General features: G+C 35.3%; 3 protein-coding genes across 3 annotated transcripts; 2 read left to right on the top strand and 1 right to left on the bottom strand.

Moving 5' to 3' along the window:
* The first annotated feature begins 3,217 nt into the window (after nt 1–3,217).
* Nucleotides 3,218–4,685, top strand: LOC126976114 (GPI mannosyltransferase 1). The gene has a single exon (XM_050824306.1). The coding sequence runs from the start codon at nt 3,369–3,371 to the stop codon at nt 4,629–4,631; it is 1,263 nt and encodes a 420-aa protein (XP_050680263.1). The 5' UTR covers nt 3,218–3,368; the 3' UTR covers nt 4,632–4,685.
* On the bottom strand, nt 4,676–8,946 carry LOC126976121 (mitochondrial import inner membrane translocase subunit Tim10). Its single transcript, XM_050824315.1, has 4 exons — nt 8,766–8,946; nt 8,485–8,662; nt 6,403–6,593; nt 4,676–5,355 (listed from the first exon to the last, which is right to left on the bottom strand). Exons 3-4 carry the CDS (start codon nt 6,542–6,544, stop codon nt 5,216–5,218), a joined length of 282 nt encoding a protein of 93 aa, XP_050680272.1. The 5' UTR covers nt 6,545–6,593; nt 8,485–8,662; nt 8,766–8,946; the 3' UTR covers nt 4,676–5,215.
* A 4,308-nt stretch (nt 8,947–13,254) lies between these two features.
* LOC126976122 (UPF0488 protein CG14286) lies at nt 13,255–17,197 on the top strand. The gene is made up of 3 exons (XM_050824317.1): nt 13,255–13,592; nt 14,638–14,772; nt 16,407–17,197. Exons 1-3 carry the CDS (start codon nt 13,406–13,408, stop codon nt 16,703–16,705), a joined length of 621 nt encoding a protein of 206 aa, XP_050680274.1. The 5' UTR covers nt 13,255–13,405; the 3' UTR covers nt 16,706–17,197.
* The last annotated feature ends 3,176 nt before the right edge of the window (nt 17,198–20,373 follow it).

Here is a 20,373-nt window from a genome sequence, read left to right on the forward strand (position 1 = left end):
GAATTAAATGTAATGAAGCAATCTATAAGTAGAACATCTTCGAGGTTATGGGTCCCATCTACACAAATGGGACGAGGTGTGATAGGGGGCAGAGAGCACTTGCCAGCATGATTACGTTAAGTGACAAATTATTCACCCAGAACCATTTAGATATGACATAGCTTACTAAAGACAGGTTTCTTTTATCAAAATTATGTGATTATCTGTCAATAATATAAGAATTGACAATAATATACAATGAAGTGTCGTCCGCGAAAAGAACAATCTAATATTCTTTCGAAGCTACAAATGGCAAATCATTAATGTAAATGAGGAATAAGAAATATCCTAGGATTGAACCCTGAGGCACGCCCATTCGCATTACAGCTCCTGATGAACGTTCATTAGTAAAACCTACTTTCTGGGTTCTATTAGCTAAGTATGAAGCAATAAGATCAAGGAATTTTCTTTTTTTCCACAATAATTGTAAACTGATCTACGCAATCAAATGCTTTCGAAACATCACAGAATATACCTACAGCGTTATTTGATTTCTTCCAAGCATTAAATTAGTCTCAAATCAACGCCATACCAGCATCAGATGTTGAACGACCTTTCGTAAAACCGAATTGTTTAGGATGTAAGATTTGATCGTCAGAGAAATGGTTTAGCAATTGATTTAATAGTACTTTCTCAAATATTTTACTAATTGTAGGTATCTGAAGAGAAACTGGTCTATAATTGCTATTAGCTTCCTTATGGGGATAAGGAAATAAACTGGTATAACTTTACTGTACTTTAAATAATTTGTGATAGAAATATAACCAGTGTTGCTGAGTCACTTATTTTGGAAAATGTTAAAGTGTTGTTAGCCCAGCAGAAATAATTAAAACTTTCAGAATTTTAGAAATGAAATAAAAACTACTGATATATGGGGCATATCTGTAAAAATAATAAGTTCAGTAATTGACGTCATAGTACCATATCTAGCCCTAGTTTTTAATAGCTGTGTTAAACATGGCGTGTTTCCTGATCTTCTGAAATAAAGTAAAATTACACCAATATTTAAATCGGGACGCACTGATGACCCGAATAACTATAATCTTCTTTCGGTGTTACAAACCCTTAGTAAAATATTTGAAATTTTATTTAAAGCCTAATGCTTACTCACTTTAACACTTAAAGGTTACTTCATATAAAACATTTTGGCTTTACTAGGGGACGCTCGACTATGGATGTAGGTGTTGAATTCATCACTGATATTTTTGAGGCCTGGGAGGAATCACAGATGCACGCAAAAGAAGCCAAGTTTTATATGACGAAGTAAGCAATGCTCTATCTGACATCGTGTACTGGTTTAACGTCAATAACTTATTGTTAAAAAGTCATAAAACTAAATATATCAAAATTTACCGCGCCAATTGTCAAAAATGTAGATGCTAATATTTTATTAAACGGAGAGGTGGTAAATCCAGTGGAATCTGCTATATCTCTTGGCATTACTCTTGATTCCAAATTTCAATGGGCCCCCCATATCGAAGGATTGGCGAAAAGAAAAGCAAGAAGCGAAAACAATCGTGAATAATGGTGTTGTTCGACAGCTAAATATCTAGAATGTTCGAAAACATGACCTTTAAAAATCGCCTTTAACATTTCAGAGAACAACTTCCAAGAGGTCCGCTGTTCACCTGTGTTTGAAGCTATGCGCCAGTGCTGTATGAAGCATAAGCCTATATCACTGGTGTGCGACGGTTACAGCTTGGAGCCGAGGGTCTTTGGACCGGTCACTGATAGACCGCCGAAACACTAGTAAGTACCTACTGTTTGCCTTCACCGCCAGCCGGTTACGATATGGCATTCGCCATGGTCGGTCGGCGGGCGATCTTCTGGTATATCAATACAATCAACTAGTGCTCTGTAAACGGCTAGATCACATTTCATTGATTAAAGACGTCGCTTCATTGTATGTCTTCTACCGCTATTATCACGGGGAGTTTTCCGAAGAGCTGTTTGACCTGATTTCTGCCGCGAAATTCCACCTTCTCACAATACGCCATAAATTAAGATATCATCCCCACCATCTGGATGTGTGGCGTTCCTCCACACTGCGGTTTTCAATGAACTTTGATGAATGAACGACCACGCTGTGGAATGAGCTTCCTTTTGCGGCGTTTCCAGGACAATACATGGTTTCCTTCAAAGAAGCACTTATACTTTTTTAAAAGGCCGGCAACGCTGTAGCTCTGGTATTGCAAAATGTGGGCGCCGGTGATCACTTAAGATCAGGTGGCCGGTACTCGTTTGTCCTCTCTTCCATAAAAAAAAATTATAGTTAAACCACTAAATATAGTTTACTTGCACTGCTCTCTGACAACACTCTTAGTGCCTCGTTTATTTTTGGAATAAGGGATAGAAATTTCAGACGATTGCCGATTCCGCGGTCATTTGCAAAGCAAAGCTACATTACATAAAGAAAAAAAGACTACTCAGTAACGGCTCGATCTCTCGGCTTTCATTAGAGACGTCGCTTCATAGTTGCGAATGTTCCGAAGACCTTATTGACCTGATTCTTGCTGCTGATTTCTATGATCGCAGGCAACGCCAAAAACATGCAGTTCAACTTCACCGTCTGGACGTGTGGCATTCCTCTAGAATGCGGTTTTCGTGACACATTGTTTCATTTCTATTTCGGTACCTAGAAAAAAATCGACTACATAGAACGGCGACGCTCATGTAATTCTGAAAGTGAATTCTGTGAAATGGGAGGCGGTGTGTTTGTGATCATTTAGTTTGTGACATATGGCAGGAAGGTATAAGGTGAAACAGTGGAACACTCCGGCATAAATGCGATAAAAGATACACAACGATGTTCACTGACTACTAAATTCCTGACAATTAGAACATGTGCTGTGTTGTGCATAAACTGCGTATTTGTAAAACTGTCTTACCTATTTTCATTTTGTATATCTTTTTCAGATATGGAACCACCTCGTCGCGCCAAAACTCTAGGTCAGCGACCCTGGTTTTTCAAATATCCCCGTACTTTTCAATTTACATTCACATCGCTTTTACTGGGAGTTTTCTTCTCTAAACCCATTTACGATATATTTTTTAGAGTCAAAGAGCCGTTTGATACCACCGAACCGCCAACAACGTTAGGTGGTAGAAATAAAATAACCGAATAGTTATGGAAGCTGTTCAAAAGGCTAAGGAGAGATTTGCAAAGTACCCTCTTATTTACGCGAAATGTTCTAAACAAGGCGTGCTCTATGCTAGGTGCGTTTTACTCAAAGATTCCGAGATAAAAAAGGACGATTGCACGAAAGAGTTTCAAGAGTTCAAGATCTGTTTACAAAGCGCTGCGAAAGGTTTAAAAACAAGGATATGAGATGGAAAAACTGATGCGATTACCGTTTAGTGGGCACGTGATTATAGCTTTTATTATTCGTATGTTATTTATTGTGTACGCAAATTATCACGATAAGCATTTCGATTTGCCATATACGGATATTGATTATACGGTTTTCACGGACGCGGCGAAACATGTATACAATGGTCGGTCACCATACAGGCGCCATACCTATCGCTACAGCCCTCTAATTGCATATCTTGTATTACCAAATGTATTTTTACATATTAATTTCGGCAAGATATTATTCTGCATCTTTGATATTCTGAACGCCTTCGCTATAAAGAAACTCGTAGAACGACAGATTGATGGTAGAAATTTAAAAGTACCCACATATTGTACATTGTTTTGGCTTTACAACCCAATGAGTATTGCTATATCGACAAGAGGAAACGCGGACTCCGTCCCTTGCTTTTTCATTATTCTCTCGCTTATGTTTTTACAAACTGACGTCATAAACGGTCTGTGCAAGTATGCCGTTTCAGGATTTCTCTTGGGTGTATCCATACATTTGAGGTTATATCCAATCGTTTTCTCTTTTCCTATGTATTTATCATTGGGAACTTATAATATTAGTAGAAAAACACGACTTTTAAATGGATTATTACAGTTATTACCGAATAAGAAGCAAATAGTTCTCGCGTTTAGTTGTATTATAACTCTATTTGCACTCATTTATAGTATGTACTATTTATATGGATACGAATTTCTATTCGAGACATACATTTACCATATCTTTAGAAAAGATGTTCGGCATAACTTCTCGGTTTTATTCTATTACACGTATTTGACTGCTGGGCAAATAACAATAGATTTAGTCAAAATTCTAACACAGCTTTGTGAGTGTATTCTGTTATTTGTTATTAGTTTATCATTTGGTGTGCAACCTAAGTCGACGCCATTTGCAATTTTCTGTCAATCTGTTGTTCTAGTTGCGTACAACAGTGTAATGACGTCACAGTATTTCATTTGGTTTTTAACACTTTTGCCGTTGGTTATACACAATTTAAAAATAAATCTTAAACTCGCACTATTTCTGATAGTCGTGTGGACCTTTCCCCAAGCCTTATGGTTATATTTCGCTTATTTATTGGAGTTCAAAGGGGAAGATGCTTTCCTTTACATTTGGATGAGTGGTATTTTGTTTTTCTGTGCAAATATTTATATTCTGGGGCAATTGATAAAAAAATACTGCCCAGATATTGATAAATTATCTTTAGTAGAAAAAGTTAAAAGTAAATAGGAAACTTTTTGTAGATAGTAGATAAAAGTAGGTAAATAAAGAGATTTTAAATAATATTGTTTTATTTTTAACTAATCTAAAATCATGTCTATTACACTAAAATTAACTAAATGCACATGTAGACATTCAATGCAAACAAATCGGGTGTAGGTACTATTGATGGGCGTTAGTACAAAGCGTTAAAAAATATGAACAGGAATTACATTAATCTTTTTTCAATTTGTCAATTATGAATAATTTTCAGGTTTTTATTTGTTCTTAGATCTGTTAGTTTAAGTGTATTCTTTTTGGACAGATATTTGATATTCAATGTTTTGGTCGGTAAATAAAAAAAAATATTATTCAATTTTATGGTTATGAAATAAAAATTAACCAAGATTTACTTATAATGTATGATTTTTCTATGGCTGTTCTTGAGTATCTGTATTATGAGGTTTTGTTTAAACAATTTTGTACCTTAACGTAATTTTGAATGTCAAACGTCAAAAACATACCATTACCAAAACAAGTGATTAAATTCCACAGAGTACTATAACAATATAATAGGAATCGAATTAGTTATTGTCTATGGTAATTCAATATGACTATTTCTTCTCTTGTAGGTTAATTTTTGTTAGATCTTCAGTCTCGCCTTGAGACATGTTGGATAATTTTTTACCAATGCGTTCATGGACGTCAAGATATTTAGCGACGCAGCGATCAAGACACACCGATTCGCCTTTTCCTGAAACAAAATATAATTGATTACAAAATAACTTGACAAGCTCGGAAGCCAATTTAATAATCAGAAATGAGGGGACACCATGCTTCATCATGGAAGAGGAGTCCAAACAAGCCACCTGTATGTGATCACCTCAGAAAATACTCTCTTGTAACACCAGAGGAATCACAAGAGAAGATTTAACATAAACAACTATCTTAATGATACCACAGATATTAAATAATAAATTTTTATTGTATGATAGTACATTGTAACCGTACTATTTATGAAAACAAAAAAAGAAACCGCCGTACTATTTATGAAAACAAAAAAAAAATGAGTTTCTTGCGGTTTTAACTTTCAATAAGTGATACGACTATTTTGAATAAAAAAAAAATCATTTGAATGCATTGGTATGTAGTGGGTAAGGAGTGAACTGGGTGTTCAATGGTTCTATCTATTCAGTGGCAGAACATTTGCAACCGATGGCAAACAGCATATTGGTGATCCTGATGAGTGATCACACAGAAACACAATGTTTATTATAGTTCCATTTTATTGACTCAGCGAGACTTTGAATAGACACATGTGTCTAGTGCGAACTGACGGCACTCGTAATTGTAATAATTTATTCATAATTGTTGTAATACAACTTATAAATATTTTACTTCTAGGGCACAAATGGTTTAAAGTTTGTGTTAGATTGTTCAAATGAGTACTGCGTTAAACATGTCGCCTTACTAGTGACTTATAGACCACCAACAATTGTGATTTAGTGTTTACCAAAACGGAAGCTTCATATGTGGCCATACCTGAACTTGGGAATGTCACAACTAGCAGGAATTAAAAATAGTGAAAAAAGGGTAAACACAAAAGTGACTCTAAGGAATACTATAGAAATTTAAAATGGTTTATCAATGTTGACATCATCATTTGTGTCAACTTGATAGAAGTACAACAAATCGAGCTACTTTTAACTACTACAACTGTAAACTGGGCATTTATTTGTTCTTTTTATACGAAAAATTTCTATTTTCCCTGAGCACCGTACCAATCAAGCGATAAACTTACCAAGTTCTGGTTCATGATATTTAATGGGAATACATTTACGTTGACATGCACCAACCAACCGATTGTACATGTCTGACATCATCTCAATTTCCAACTCCTGAACAAGTTGCAGTTTAGCTGGGTCCAATTGGGGTACTGCCATTTTTAAATATTATATTTATCTATCACCTTAACCTTTCTTAAAAGTAGTTCTGAAACAAGAAAACACAAATGAAATTGAAGATTTTGTTAATTACAATATCTAAGAACTACAGATATCGCGTGAGTTTAATGCAGAGTGCAGGAATGCGATAGTGCTATGCCCTAATTATAATTGATGACAATAATCATGAGTGTCGATAAATTTAAACAATGGTTCAAGTTTACCATTTCACACTAGGCTATAATAAATAAAAATTATTTTATAAATTTTTTATCATTCTAACATAATAATTAAATCTCAATTTCTTTTTCTCCCTTTGCCAACACACATCTAAAAACTTTTCGACATTTCTTGTTTGGCGATGAATATAAACTTGTCTATATGGAACGGCATCTGATGGACTCGGATCAATCATTATTAAAGGTGAGGGAAATAACACGGGATCGAAACTTTAGGACCAACGGTAAGCGACGACTACTGCACAGTACAGGACAATAGGCGCGCGGCCCCCGGCCCAACTACATTCATCTCATCCACTAACTGAAAAATTTACTTTATCTCAATTAGATAAAAAATGTACTGGAAATGAACCCAGAGTGGCCTTTTTACCAAACCTGTGACAGACAGCCCTTTATGCATGAGATGCATGGAATCAGAAAAACAGCATAAGCAATTACAGAGTAAAGGACTATTGCCAAACAAAAAACTCCAATCTCCTCCATCACTGCAAGATGCCTGCAGTTTGAAAAGGCTGCTAACTTTATGCAATGCCTGAGCTGATTATAGTAAGAAGAAGACATGTAACAATGACCCATTCATTAGTGTATATCAATAATAGGTCAGTCAACTACTGTATAGAAGATTTATTGAGAATACGGGATATAAAAGTATTTGCATGATTGGATTGGACTGAATCTGAAGTGAGCCATCTGTAATTTTGAGTTAGTTCATTTTTATTGGGCTATGTATAATATCCTTTTACAACATGATTCCAGAAAACAATGTACAAAACTAATTAATAATACCAAAAACTGAGAATGTAGCGAAGAACACCCGCAGGCTCTTTAATTATAAATTTTTATGATACTATATTAGATTTTAATCCATACTTTAATAAATGTTCACTGAGTTTCATTCGCCCGTTCTTCTCAGGTCTGAGGCATACTATTTCAAATGACATTCAATAAGTGATTTTGAATGAAAATATTTGAATTTGTAAGATTGGTTGGTTGGTTGGTTGTTATTATTGATTCTGATTGTTGTTGTTGGGATTTGATAAATAGAATTTTCTTTTGACATGTGTACAAGTATTTTTTGTGTGCTGTATTAAAACTTATCAAACATAGGGATATAAAAAGCTAGAGCATTCTCCTATCTCTTAGGTCTGCAATGTGTCTATTGACTACTGGTATCACTGATGGGCTGATTGCCCCCACTAATATAAAAAAGGAGTATGTGAATGAATTATTGAAAGTAAGTGATCAATCATCACTACAAGTTAACATTTATTTATTTCTACTGTGTGTGCTAAAAATAGAACATTAGGTCATAACATGTAAGCAACCTGGTGATAGCTCCAGAACATATGTATTCAATTGTTTGGTTGTATGAAGGCATAAAAGGCATTTATTTCCTTTTGAGGTCATTTTTAATATACTAGATAGAAGAGTCATATATTATGATTAGTTTTTGTCTGGATAAAAGTCTATTAATATTATTATGCAAACAAGAATTTATTTAAACTTAACATGGTATTATTATCAATATAATAATAAAAACCCTCAATGGAAGGGCTGACCAAGCACTACTAGTAGCGCCGTTCACAAGCATGACGCATGGACCAGCCATCGCTTCCTTCGCACAGGGAAGATATGGTATGCGAGCATCATCAAATGTTATTATACCAAATCTGATCTATTTATGTAATATTTATTACTTACTTTTATAATATAGTTTGTAATAATTTACGACAGTTACAGTTTACGATATACGTCAGGATATTCGCCTTCATTCGATTTTCGCATCCGATCACGCGCTCTCATATTCTCCAAGCGCTGCGAATTTATATAATCTTTTGCAATAACGAATAACGATAAACTCCCGGCTGTTATTCCAATCCTTTAATGAAAACACTAATTAAGTAAACACAGTTAACCAAGTTTTTAATTATTTACCATAAAATATTTTGGAATGCTATTCGAATCATTTAAATATAGCTCACCAAACAAAATTTAAAATTGGTAATGTATAACTGGTTAAGTGTAATTATTATGCAAATAATTACCACGATAGAGTTATTTTTCCAAATTTTCCTAACGGCATTCTTAATTCATAGAAATTGAAACCCTGGGAAAAGATGAAAAATGGAAATCATATGACACATTTAAGGTTATGTTTTATTTAGTAGAGTACCAAAACAATTTTTTTTATCCAATAAATTGTCGCGTCCTCGCTAGGCAAGAATCATTAACCATACAGCCTCATCAATTGTAGATATAACTAGATAGATTTTACTACTAATATCTTCCCTTTCTTGGCGTGCATCCATGCAGAATGGGATGTCGCTATGCTAACTTATAATTTAATGGCAGACAGGCTTGCCCAGGATGTAATTGAATTGACAACATGTATGACAACTCGTTGATAATTGAATTAGCAGACCCCTCTGTTCATGACATGATTATTCTCATATTAAACATTTTATTGAGATAAAACCTTTAGTTGCGAATGCAACGGGCAACTACTATATTCAATATAAACGCATAGTCTAGTGACTAGACTCTAGTCAATAGCCGCGTACTGAGTACTGACTCAGCCTGATGCCTGAAGCCTCGGATGCTTGCCGCGGGAGAATTTATGGTTTATAGATCTTTTGCACAAAGCTGGCCGAGCCACCGTCAGGATGAGCCAGACTCGAGGACTGAGTTTAACTTTAACGTGAATTCAGTTGAACAGAGCACGTGCAGCTTAAACCAGTTCTGAATAAGACCGCCATGGGACAGTACGTTCGAAAAAAATATGAGTTTTCTTCGGTGTTAATGCCGCCAATATTTGTCTTTAAATAATTCGACACGTGTTTCGCCTCTACATCAGGCATCCCCAGTAGATGTTGACTCTCCAAACTCTGGCACCAGACTGAATTATAATGAATAACACCTGGGTCTTCTGCGTAGCCCTCCCTCACGGGCATCAGGGTAACTGTTCAAGACGATGGCCCCTTTCAGTGGTATAAACGCCGTCTGCAACTACAGGCGGGGCTCTGGGTGGGACCGGTTGGTCTGTGGTGTCATGTCCGGTGGTATCCTGCTGCAGTGCGATCGAGCCCGCATGGTGCCATGAGCGATCTGCGGACTGCGGCAGGGTGATAAGTCCTGAATTAAATGAGCCAGAAACCGATCTTTATGCCCTCGTCCCATGAAATGACGCGATGTGATTCGTCTGTTGAGACGTAACAATAGTACGGAAGAGATACGTAACAATAGTGAAGGGACCTTCAACATGTTTTTGTGTTTTATGATTTCTAATTGCTCTAACACATTCAAGAGAAATTTCACATGTATGTAAAATATTAAAATGTTACAAAACTTGAACAAAAAAAAACTAATAGGACATCTGGATTTTTCTACTTTCCGGATCACCCAATGTGAGCTGTTATAGTCTTGTATATAGTGGCGAAATTTACCTTTGTATTCTAATGTTATTGTAGCAATTTCTCATTAAAACACAGGTAAAACTACATTTTTTAAAATTGAAACCTAGATCGAAACCGAAACTATCTGTAGGTATACTAAATTTCATTAAAATCGTTGGAACCTTTTCCGAGATTCAGATTATTATATATTTACTAGCAGTTGCCCGCGACTTAATGAAAAAAATAATTGACAACAATAATAACAATAAACAACATTTTTTGTTCTTCTTTCGGGTTGAAGAAAATGACTCTGGAGCACGCCTCATACAACTGGCCATGCAAAAAACAATCATTTCTGAGATCTATAGTTTGAAGTTTGGCCCTGTGCTTTATTAAATATCATCGCGGAAATTGCAGACGTTTCAATTCAAATTGATAATATGATGGTATCTAGGGAATCCTAGGGATAAAGACTGTTTCCCCTTGGTTGACGCCTTAAAAATCGTGGCTTCGATCAAAAAAGGTCTTGACCTGAAGTCTGGTTCCATTGCAAAGTTTTGGAGGACTTAGACTGCGCATTAAAATAATTGGAGCGCCAACTTTAAGGAATAGGATGCGAGGTGGTATTCCTGGTGGCCCAAGAGAGTGAAGAAACTCTACAGGATAATGCACAGCATCAGTGACCTCCAATCGTCATCAACCCTCCGTCCAAAGATTCATGTTTTATTTGAACTAACTAAAAAAATTATTAAAACTGTTGGCTAAGTCGTTTCTTGGAGAAAGAAAAGCTCTTTCTCTCAGCCATGCAGCGCAATTTACTCCAGGTTGAATAATATTGAGGTAGATTCTGTCCGTTAAGCTAGTTAGATCTCTCACAACATGACCAAGATTACTGGAAATGATTATTTTACATCCCTCCTCCAAAATCTTTCCATCCCCAATGTCTAGCAATAAATTAGGAACTCCTCCGACTTTGAATCATGTTGAAGATAGACACCCATATTTACTTTTAAGGACAAAATAATATTAACTTTAGGCCATAGAACTGATGACTTTAGGCAAGCCTTCACTTCATCTGAACATGTCCCTCGTGAGACAACAGGCAACGTCTTTCTGAAGTCACCAACCAATTGAACGCAGAATGAGCTGTGTTGCCTCCATCAAGCGGGATTCCTCTATGACCAAGTATAATAATCTTTTCTTAGCTCGTACCTACTCCCTAATAATTAAAACTTTCCCATGCAAAATTTCATCCCCATCAATATTTATGCAGTAACCTAAAATAAATTAATATAAATAATGTCTAATTTTAAGGTTCTCTTTTGTTTATTTTAATATTGACCCAAGCAAAGTCTTACTAATTTAAACTAAGGGATACGTTTTAGTTATTTCAAAGAAAAAAACAATTAACATAATTAATATTTTATTAATATTTTTGTTTCGCATTGTAGTTTCGGTTTAGACATTCTTTGGTATTCGTTTTTCAGATGTTGCAATAAAGTCGTAGGCGTGGGTCCTGAATCTCAAATTATAACAGAATACATATTATCAGAAGTTAGTTGACCCTCATTTTTAGGCTTTAAATATTTTTTTTTCACATCATAACCACAGTATAATATAATAAAAAGGATTTTAAAGGTTAATAAACTTATAAAATATTTTATGATCAATAAACTTATTAATCAAAATTATACATACCATAAAAATGAAATAAATAAAAATAAATTTAATAATTATTTATAATAAAATATCGACAATCGATAAAAAAGTGTCTCAACACTACAGATAGATTATAATATTATCATTTTTACTCTAGATGAATTAAATCAACACTCCAAAGAGTATAATAGTATATAATATGCAATACTCTATCACTTTTAATCACTTTAAGCATTCTTTATTAGCTTATTATTTGTTCATAAGTGTTTACCTTTCTTTATCCAAAAAGAATTTAACCATGAAAATTCTCTTATTCCCATCTGACCAGCCAGATTTTAAACCACATATTTTACACAATTTTTTATTACATGGTATAGCTTAGAAAGTCTTACGCATTCATACTATAAATAATTAAGCACATAACCCTGAATAATACACGAATAAAGTAAAAGAAAACGAAAATTCGTAACAAAAATTGTTAAGAGTCACTTTTATTTTGAATGAATGACATGTCACATGACACTCAAACCAAAACAAACAAAAGAGTCGAATATATGTTAGAGCGAGACAGCGTTTGCCGCCATTATTTTTAGTGCAATGCCATACACATATTTTGAATTTATTAGAGAGTTGCGCCAGGCTGACCAAATTTATCATCTTCCACGCGCACTAGACTAGAGGTCCGTAATAAAATAATAATAAAAATAAATAAGCGGAACTGGCAACTTATTCTTTAAATCTAGCCAACTAAATCGTAGCGATGCGCTTACACATTCCTAAATTTGAAACAATTTAGGAAAAAATTATGCCTTCCAATTTCATTAAATCGGATACGATTTGTTATTATAACTTCGATTATCTTTCGATTTGTTGCAGATTGTTAAATGTTGTACAGCTTTGGTCCAAGAGCAGATAGAGTGGGATGGCAGCGCGACGCTGGTGGGAGATGAAGAGTCAGAGTAAGAAGAGAGATGAAGTAAGAACATATTGGTAATATTATGTCACATTAACATAGAGCCGTAGGGCTCGACCACAATACAAGTAATAGAACAGTAGCGTAACTCAGCGGTCTGCATCTGGAGCGCTAGGGTTGGTACATACAAAAAGATTGACTCGCGGACGCCGCTGCGTAGCTAATTTATCTCGGAGAGCGACCAGTCTCGACGGTGAACGGCGTGGCACTCAATAGTTTTGTTTTCCCGAGACTTAGCGGCCGTGTATGTGTGGATGCGTCGATTCGAATTCTCGAACGTATGAAGTTAAAGTACTGTTCTTTTACCTACATTATTGTGTCTCGGTGCTCGACGAGCTCCACAGATAGTGAGAGCTAGGTACTTCACGAGCTTCTTTACGTGTCTTTACTATTTTGATGTTGCCAACTCTGTCAAATGTGAGATGTCAAAACAAAAGGACGCATTGTTCAAACTTCAATCCAAAAGACTTCCAAAATCAAAATCGTAGCGGTTAATTCACAGATAATTTCTCTTTGATCAAGTTAAAACGTTTTACAATTTGCATAAGTTTAATTTTGTTTATATTAAAGACATATCTAATTTCAAATAAATCTTATTATGCCGAAAATAACAAAATTACACAGTACGGTTAAATCTAAACACTTGCAAAAACCAACAAAAGCCAAAGATTCTTCAGAACAAACTGACCCAGAGGAATCTCAAAGGGAGTTTCAATTGCAGTTAGTTTGGTGCATTCAACAATTAGAAAGAACTTTAGCGGAAAAGAAAGGAAATGAAAAACAATGTGGGTAATCTTTGATTGAATAAATAACCTTTATTATTGTGTATTTATCACCCATCAACCTAAAGGGTACATCACCAACGTTAAATTTTTATAAATATAAAAAAATAGAAAACCTTATAACACTCGCATTATCTTTTCATGAAAAACTCAATAATTTTATTTAATGTATCATTGTATTTCCGAGTTCTAGACTGTTATTATTGTATGAATAAAAGTTAAATGTAATACATCAAACACCTCAAATTTTTACCATAGTAATGTCAAACACTGCTTTTTTTACTTATATATTTAGCTATAGTACCAAAATAAATTATTGTATGATGCATAACTGTAATGTTCAGCATAGTATTTATTCTGATGGGTACTCACAATATACATTTCATTAATTTGAAGCTGATATTTTGATCCAATTGCACTAATTATTGTTGCAGCTGAACAAAAAGCAGTTACTGTTCCAAGATGATAAAAGTTTAAAAACATATGTTATGTTCAACTTAATTCTGTGTTATTAAGAAACATGAAGCAAACTTATTCCAAGTTTTAAACTTTATGTCTTTTTATTTATTTATTTATTTATTATTATTATATAAACCTGTAAACTTACAGTTTTACCCAAAGTGTTTACAAGGTAGTCACAAATTAAAGATAAAATAAATAATGATAAAATAATACAAAAAATATCAAGTTATATAAAATCAAATATTGTCCATAGCGCCAAATAATCAAATAAAATAAGTCGAACGTTTTAAGTCAATACTTAAATTAAATAAAAAAGTTATTAATATATAATTCAAGTACTATCTAACATAATATGCATGTCATTTACAATCGTTTGAAATTTGTCCGCAAATAAATCAATTTGTCCGCAAATAAATATCTTGCCTTTGTCACTACAGAATTACATGACAGGGAGAAGTAATTCTGAATTAACTACTTTGATAGACTGCAAAGTAACAAAGAAATTTCAATCATACAATAGTTCTAATCAAAACAAAAAGAAAACCTCTCACTTTTAAACAGTTACTTATAATTGTTTAATTTTCAGTACAAGAAATCTGGAAAGTCCTAACAATATTAAAGAATAATAACCAGCCAATAGTCCGGAAAAGGCAACTAATGAGGACACATTTAGGAGACTATAGAGCGAAAATGGCTGCTGAAGAGAAGAAACTAGTCAAAAGTAAGAAATATTAGATAGGTCTGTGTTTTTTAAGAAATCATATGCACCCAAGATCCTAGGCAATTTTATGATAGTTTAATATGTAAACTTAAATTAGTACAAGTGTTATGTTTCTTAAATCCACCTTGGCACTCCAGAACCTAACAATTTGCTTAAAAATTATTGCCTTGCCAAGCTCCAAGCAACAGTACTGAATTGCTCAGGGACCTTCAAGATAACAGCATATTCATGCCAACATGGCCAGTTTGTTTGGAGGTGCCAGGGGCATTCTTTCTTACAAGCTATATCAATATAAAAAGGAAAGAACAATGATGAAGTTCCATACAATAAAATATTTCATATTAACATTAGTTTTTCTCTTATGATTACTTCATTTTTCTAATGATTACACATTTATATTTCTTTGCTGTTTAGCTCATCCATACTACCACACCAGCCTCATTACATACACACTGTAGTGTGTTGGCCCACCAAACAGTTGCCAATAAAGTGCAAAATATGGTCCGGGCTCAAAAACAAGAGGAAGATAGTGTCAGAGTCCAAGTAAATAGCAAATATTAAGAGATATTATTGATTGATTATTAGCATTATTTGTCTGTCAAATCAGTGTACAAGGTGAAAATTTTTTATTTAATTCCCCAGTTCTCCTTGCCAAAGTCAATCTAATTAGCATGAAATATTTTTTTTAAACTATCAGGGTCCACAAATAAACTAAGTAAAATAGAAATATTGATAGAAAGCGCAAAACAACACCACCATTGTAACCCTAACCGATGAGTATTACATAGATATCCTATTTGCTGTCCGTTGGACATTGATACATTCTCTGATGGCACAGATAAAGAGATTTTATTGTTAAATCGCATTGTACAATGAGAAAATAAAATTAATGTTCCCATTTTTTTTGCAATAGTTAAGCTAATTACAATGATTTTTTTTTGTAATCAACTTCATCTTAGGGGTGTTCCTATGTTCAGTAAAATTTTGCCATTATTATTACTTTGTTGTGCCATGTTAACATTTGCTGTTTAAACAGCAAATGTCAATTTGACATTTATTTGCACCATATTGTTTTAAATGAGAAAATTAAGAACAATATAAAATTTAAAGCATCTATGAGGTATATTTTCACATTTATTTAGAACCAAGATTTATGGTTTCTTGTGGGATTCAAAACTGCACCTTCAGACTTGACACTTCTGGTGCTTTAACTCAACATCAATAACTAAAATGGGAATGCTAAAAATTGTTTAGGAATTGAAAGAGTGACATGTCCAATCAATTTTCTAATAATCTCTCATCGCAGTAGCCACAGTTCAGTCCTCACCCGTCATGTACCTGTGATACAATGTGATTTCAGGTTTTGAATTCATATATGTATGTTTATTCCATATGTATCCATAGTCATAAAGATAACCATCCTTATGACTATGCAGCTTAGCAACCACTTACCAAGGCCAGCTCAAGATGCAGGTAGAAATCTGGCATTACTCATAAGTTTTGAAATAAATATAAATTTGACCATCATATGAAATGAATGAAATAGAAGTGAGGGAAATAACATAAACAATAAATACTCTTGTTGTAAAAATATTTCATAGTAGTATAAATTTACACTGACATATTTTTTACAGTGGCTAGCAAAATAAAAATTTCGGAAAGTCCAGCTCAACCGAAAGCTACATTTTTAAGAAAATCAGCATTTTTATCAACCGGCGAGAGTAGTTTTCAATTTAACTTTGATGTACCACCACAGAGTTGTAATGACAAGGCTGAAAATTCCCCTATTGGTGATGGCAATACTGAAAACAGCAAAGGTACAGATAAAAAAATAGCAAAAGATTCAGTAGCAGAGAGTAATCATAATAAATGCAAATTTATTTCAACCAGTGGCTCTGGTTTTATGTTTAATTTTAAAGTAGATGATTCATAAATAATTTAATTTGGTAAGGATAACTGTGGAAAAACCTCGCAATTAATTTTGATTCATTTATTTTTTTATGTATGTTTTTTGTATTGCCTGTTTGAGAATATGTCAAATTTTATTATACTATTTGTGAATGTTTCAATTTTGTGAGTGATGATGATATTGTAAAGTACTAATGGTGTTTTTTATTAGTTACAAATTACTCATTGCTTTGAAAAAACCAGAAAAAAGTTGTAAAAATTGAGGTTACACCATGCAGGACTAATATTGCCATGTCATAGTTGAAATGTTATCATATTAGTTAATATAATTTTAGGATGGATTTGTAATTACGATTTTTAAACTGTAAATATTGTATTAATTTTCTTTAACTTAAATAATAGTGTTTTTTCACATGAATGGCATCACTTTCGCTCCCAGGAGGAGACAGAAATGATTGTACTTATAGTAAAAATAGGTAAAGTTTTGTATGCCTGTAAATAAATTTTGATTTTTTAATTGCAGTTTTAATGATAACTATTAACCCCTATTACTTTAGTAAATTGCACCTTCCATGGAGCTAGCATTCTTTTACTTCAGCCATTATTTTAGTGCATGGAACATCATTCCTTTTTATATCCAGAGAAAGGTGCTATGTAGCGCGATTGATGATAACGGCCATGTAGTTTAAAATTTTGCAGCTATCAACATTTTTACTTGTTTGTTTAAGTTTTGTCAAATTGTTCCAAATTTTTTATCATTATTATGAAGTCCCCGTCATTTTAGTGACAACACCCAAAAGCCTTGATGGAATACAATAAAGAAAAATACCAGTATTTTCTTCTTAAAAGACCACATGGGACCTTCACATCTGATGAGAAGGAAACCTTGGAACTCCTGGTCTCCACCAATTTCTTCGGAGCTCTTATAACAGGGGGCTGTAATCTTACCTCTATTAATTAGTACCTATCTCAATTTCTTGGCATTACTCTTGATTCAAAATTGCAATGGGGGGGCCCATCATGTTGAAGGATTGGCTAAATAAAAAATATTGGACAATTAACTGACACGGCGCGACTAGTTTAGTTATTTTTACAGTATTATGTCGGTATTTTGTTATGGGTAGAAGAGGGATATTCGCACTATTTATTACCTAGGTACCTACTAGAGCATCATTAAGAGAAAAATTTAAAGAAATAAACATTTTGACTGTTGCATCTCAATTTATTCTTGATCATGTTCTTTATGTTCATAAGCACATTAACGAATTTTCTAGAAACTGCGACAATCGTAGTGTTAACACAAGGAACAAACAACTTCTTACTTCTTCTACTACTCGTGTGGTTAAAGCTTCATCATCATCAGCTGGTAGACGTCCACTGCTGGACAAAGGCCTCCCTCCATTTCCACGACGATCGGTCCTGCGCTGCCCTCATCCAACGTATTCGGGCGATCTTGACCAGTTTGTCCGTCCACCTTTTGGGGAGCCTACCAACACTGCGTCTACCGGTACGTGGTCGTCATTCGAGGTCCTTACTGCCCCAACGGGCATCTGTCCGTCGAACTATGCCCTACCCACAGCCAATTCAATTTCGCAATCATTTGGGCTATGGTGACGGTGAATTTGGTTCTTCTACGGATCTCCTCATTTTTTGATTTGATCTCGCAGGAAAACTCCGAACATTGCCCTCTGAGCGACCATGAGCTTTCTCATACCGCCCATAGCATTAGCGACCACGTCTGCGTACCGTAAGTCATCACACACACTGGTTGAAAACCTTCGTCTTCAGACAGTCTTCTCAAATACCTGTGGTATTTGGAACGAGAAGCTTTTACGGAGCTTCCCTAACGGTGCCCATCCGAGTTGGATTCGATGAGTGAACTCTTCTGCAAAATTGGACTTGCCCAACTGGATTGTTTGTCCGAGGTGGACGTACTCGTCGACAATTTCAAGAGTACAGTTCCCAATTGACTAGGTGCGACATTTACATAGACATTTGACATGATCTTCGTCTTGTTCATTTTCATTTTGAGACCTACTCCTTGGGAAGATGTATTGAGGCCATCGATCTCGATCGATCTCTGCCATGATTACGCCCATATCGCCCTTGATATTGATGCCCATTCCGTTCCAGTCCAGAAGCTTAAAGACATCTTCCAACGCTGTGGTGAACAGCTTGGGCGATATGACATCGCCTTGTCTGACTCCCCGCTGCAATCGGATAGGCTTCGAGATCTGATCCTGGAGACGGAATGACATGGTGGCGTTTCCATACACACTTAAATGCTTCGATATATCTGTAATCAATGCGGCACCTCTGAATCAAAGGTTTTCTCATAGTCCACGAACGCCAAGCATAGTGGCTGGCTATACTCCTCTGTCTAATGTATAATCTGCCGCAGCGTATGTATGTGGTCTATGGTGCTAAAGCCTTTTCGGAATCCGGCTTCTTCGGGAGGCTGGAAGTCGTCAAGCCTGAGCACGAGACGATTCGTGATAACGATAGAAAACACCTTATATATATGGCTCGGAATTTATATGGGCCTATAGTTCTTCAAAAGCATTTTATCGCCTTTTTTGATTAACAGCACCACTTCTGTGCCATGCTTTATTGTATCACTTAATCACGCATGCCACGTCCACATCCAGTAGACTCAATTGATAAAATAGTATTTTTGTATATTTTACTACTTTGCAATCCATACAACTGTAGTCAGTTTTGAGGACTAAATAAAAAATAAATAAAAAAATGCTTGCGGCGATTTGCCCTCGAGGATGATGGAATTGCGTCTTACATACATCAATTTGAGGGTATAATCTGAGATTTTTCTGGTCCTTTTTGAACGGCTGACGTTGAAGAACTTAGCCCAGCCGTTTGAACAGCTGCCACGAACCAGTTATTATACTCTACCACGTCTATGCAGTCACCGAGGCATTTGAAGCGGTTTTACAATTCGAGTTGAAAGTTTTCGGGGAAAACCCGGATCTGGACGGATGCGGATCGGAGTGTAGACTTTACCACCGTGGAGACCGCTAAAGTTTTGGAATGATATGCAATGTGCCTCTTACTATGCGGTGATCACTCCTAGTTTTCACTGAGATGATCACGGAGACATCATTGAATATATTTTGGTCGATATAATGAAGTCGATCTCATTTTTGGTGGTACCATCGGGGCTGATCCAAGTCAATTTGCAAGTTCTGGCTGCGTGAAGGAGTTCATCATATAGAGATCTTCCTTCTCCATGAATTCGGCCAGCATCTGCCCTCGGGCGTTCCGATTTTCATAACCTAATTGCCCCACGCTCAACCCATTACTGCTACGTTTGCCCTGTCGTGCGTTGAAGTATCCCATGACAACGTTGAAGTGGGTCTTTGGAGTGTGAATGGCTGTTGAGATATCCTCATATATGGCCTCCACCTCCTCATCTGAGTGTGTCGAAGTCGGAGCGTAAACCTGTTTGATCTTCAACAAATACCGCTCAGCAATTCTGAGTATTAGGTACGCTACCCTAGTCGTTACGCTCCCCACCGCAGTTCCGTTGTTGACGAGAGTGAACAAGGAAACGGACACCACCCTGGGATAGTTGGTCGCCCTACCGGAAGTAGAGCATGTGTCTGGAATTTAGGAATATCGAGTCCTCACCCTGTCTTTGGAACTCAGATAACCCGACAACATCCCATCGTAATCTGC

The sequence above is a fragment of the Leptidea sinapis genome, chromosome 39, assembly GCF_905404315.1.
Source record: "Leptidea sinapis chromosome 39, ilLepSina1.1, whole genome shotgun sequence".
Taxonomy (NCBI): domain Eukaryota; kingdom Metazoa; phylum Arthropoda; class Insecta; order Lepidoptera; family Pieridae; genus Leptidea; species Leptidea sinapis.

What these genes read in the sequence shown, in the direction of transcription:
- LOC126976122 (XM_050824317.1), top strand. Translation starts at nt 13,406, where the DNA reads ATGCCGAAAATAACAAAATTACACAGTACGGTTAAATCTAAACACTTG. An exon ending in GAAAGGAAATGAAAAACAAT is followed by an intron (nt 13,593 to 14,637) that starts GTGGGTAATCTT and finishes TTTAATTTTCAG; the next exon opens with TACAAGAAATCTGGAAAGTC. An exon ending in AGAGAAGAAACTAGTCAAAA is followed by an intron (nt 14,773 to 16,406) that starts GTAAGAAATATT and finishes TATTTTTTACAG; the next exon opens with TGGCTAGCAAAATAAAAATT.
- LOC126976114 (XM_050824306.1), top strand. Translation starts at nt 3,369, where the DNA reads ATGGAAAAACTGATGCGATTACCGTTTAGTGGGCACGTGATTATAGCT.
- LOC126976121 (XM_050824315.1), bottom strand. Translation starts at nt 6,544, where the DNA reads ATGGCAGTACCCCAATTGGACCCAGCTAAACTGCAACTTGTTCAGGAG. An exon ending in ATATCATGAACCAGAACTTG is followed by an intron (nt 5,356 to 6,402) that starts GTAAGTTTATCG and finishes ATTTTGTTTCAG; the next exon opens with GAAAAGGCGAATCGGTGTGT.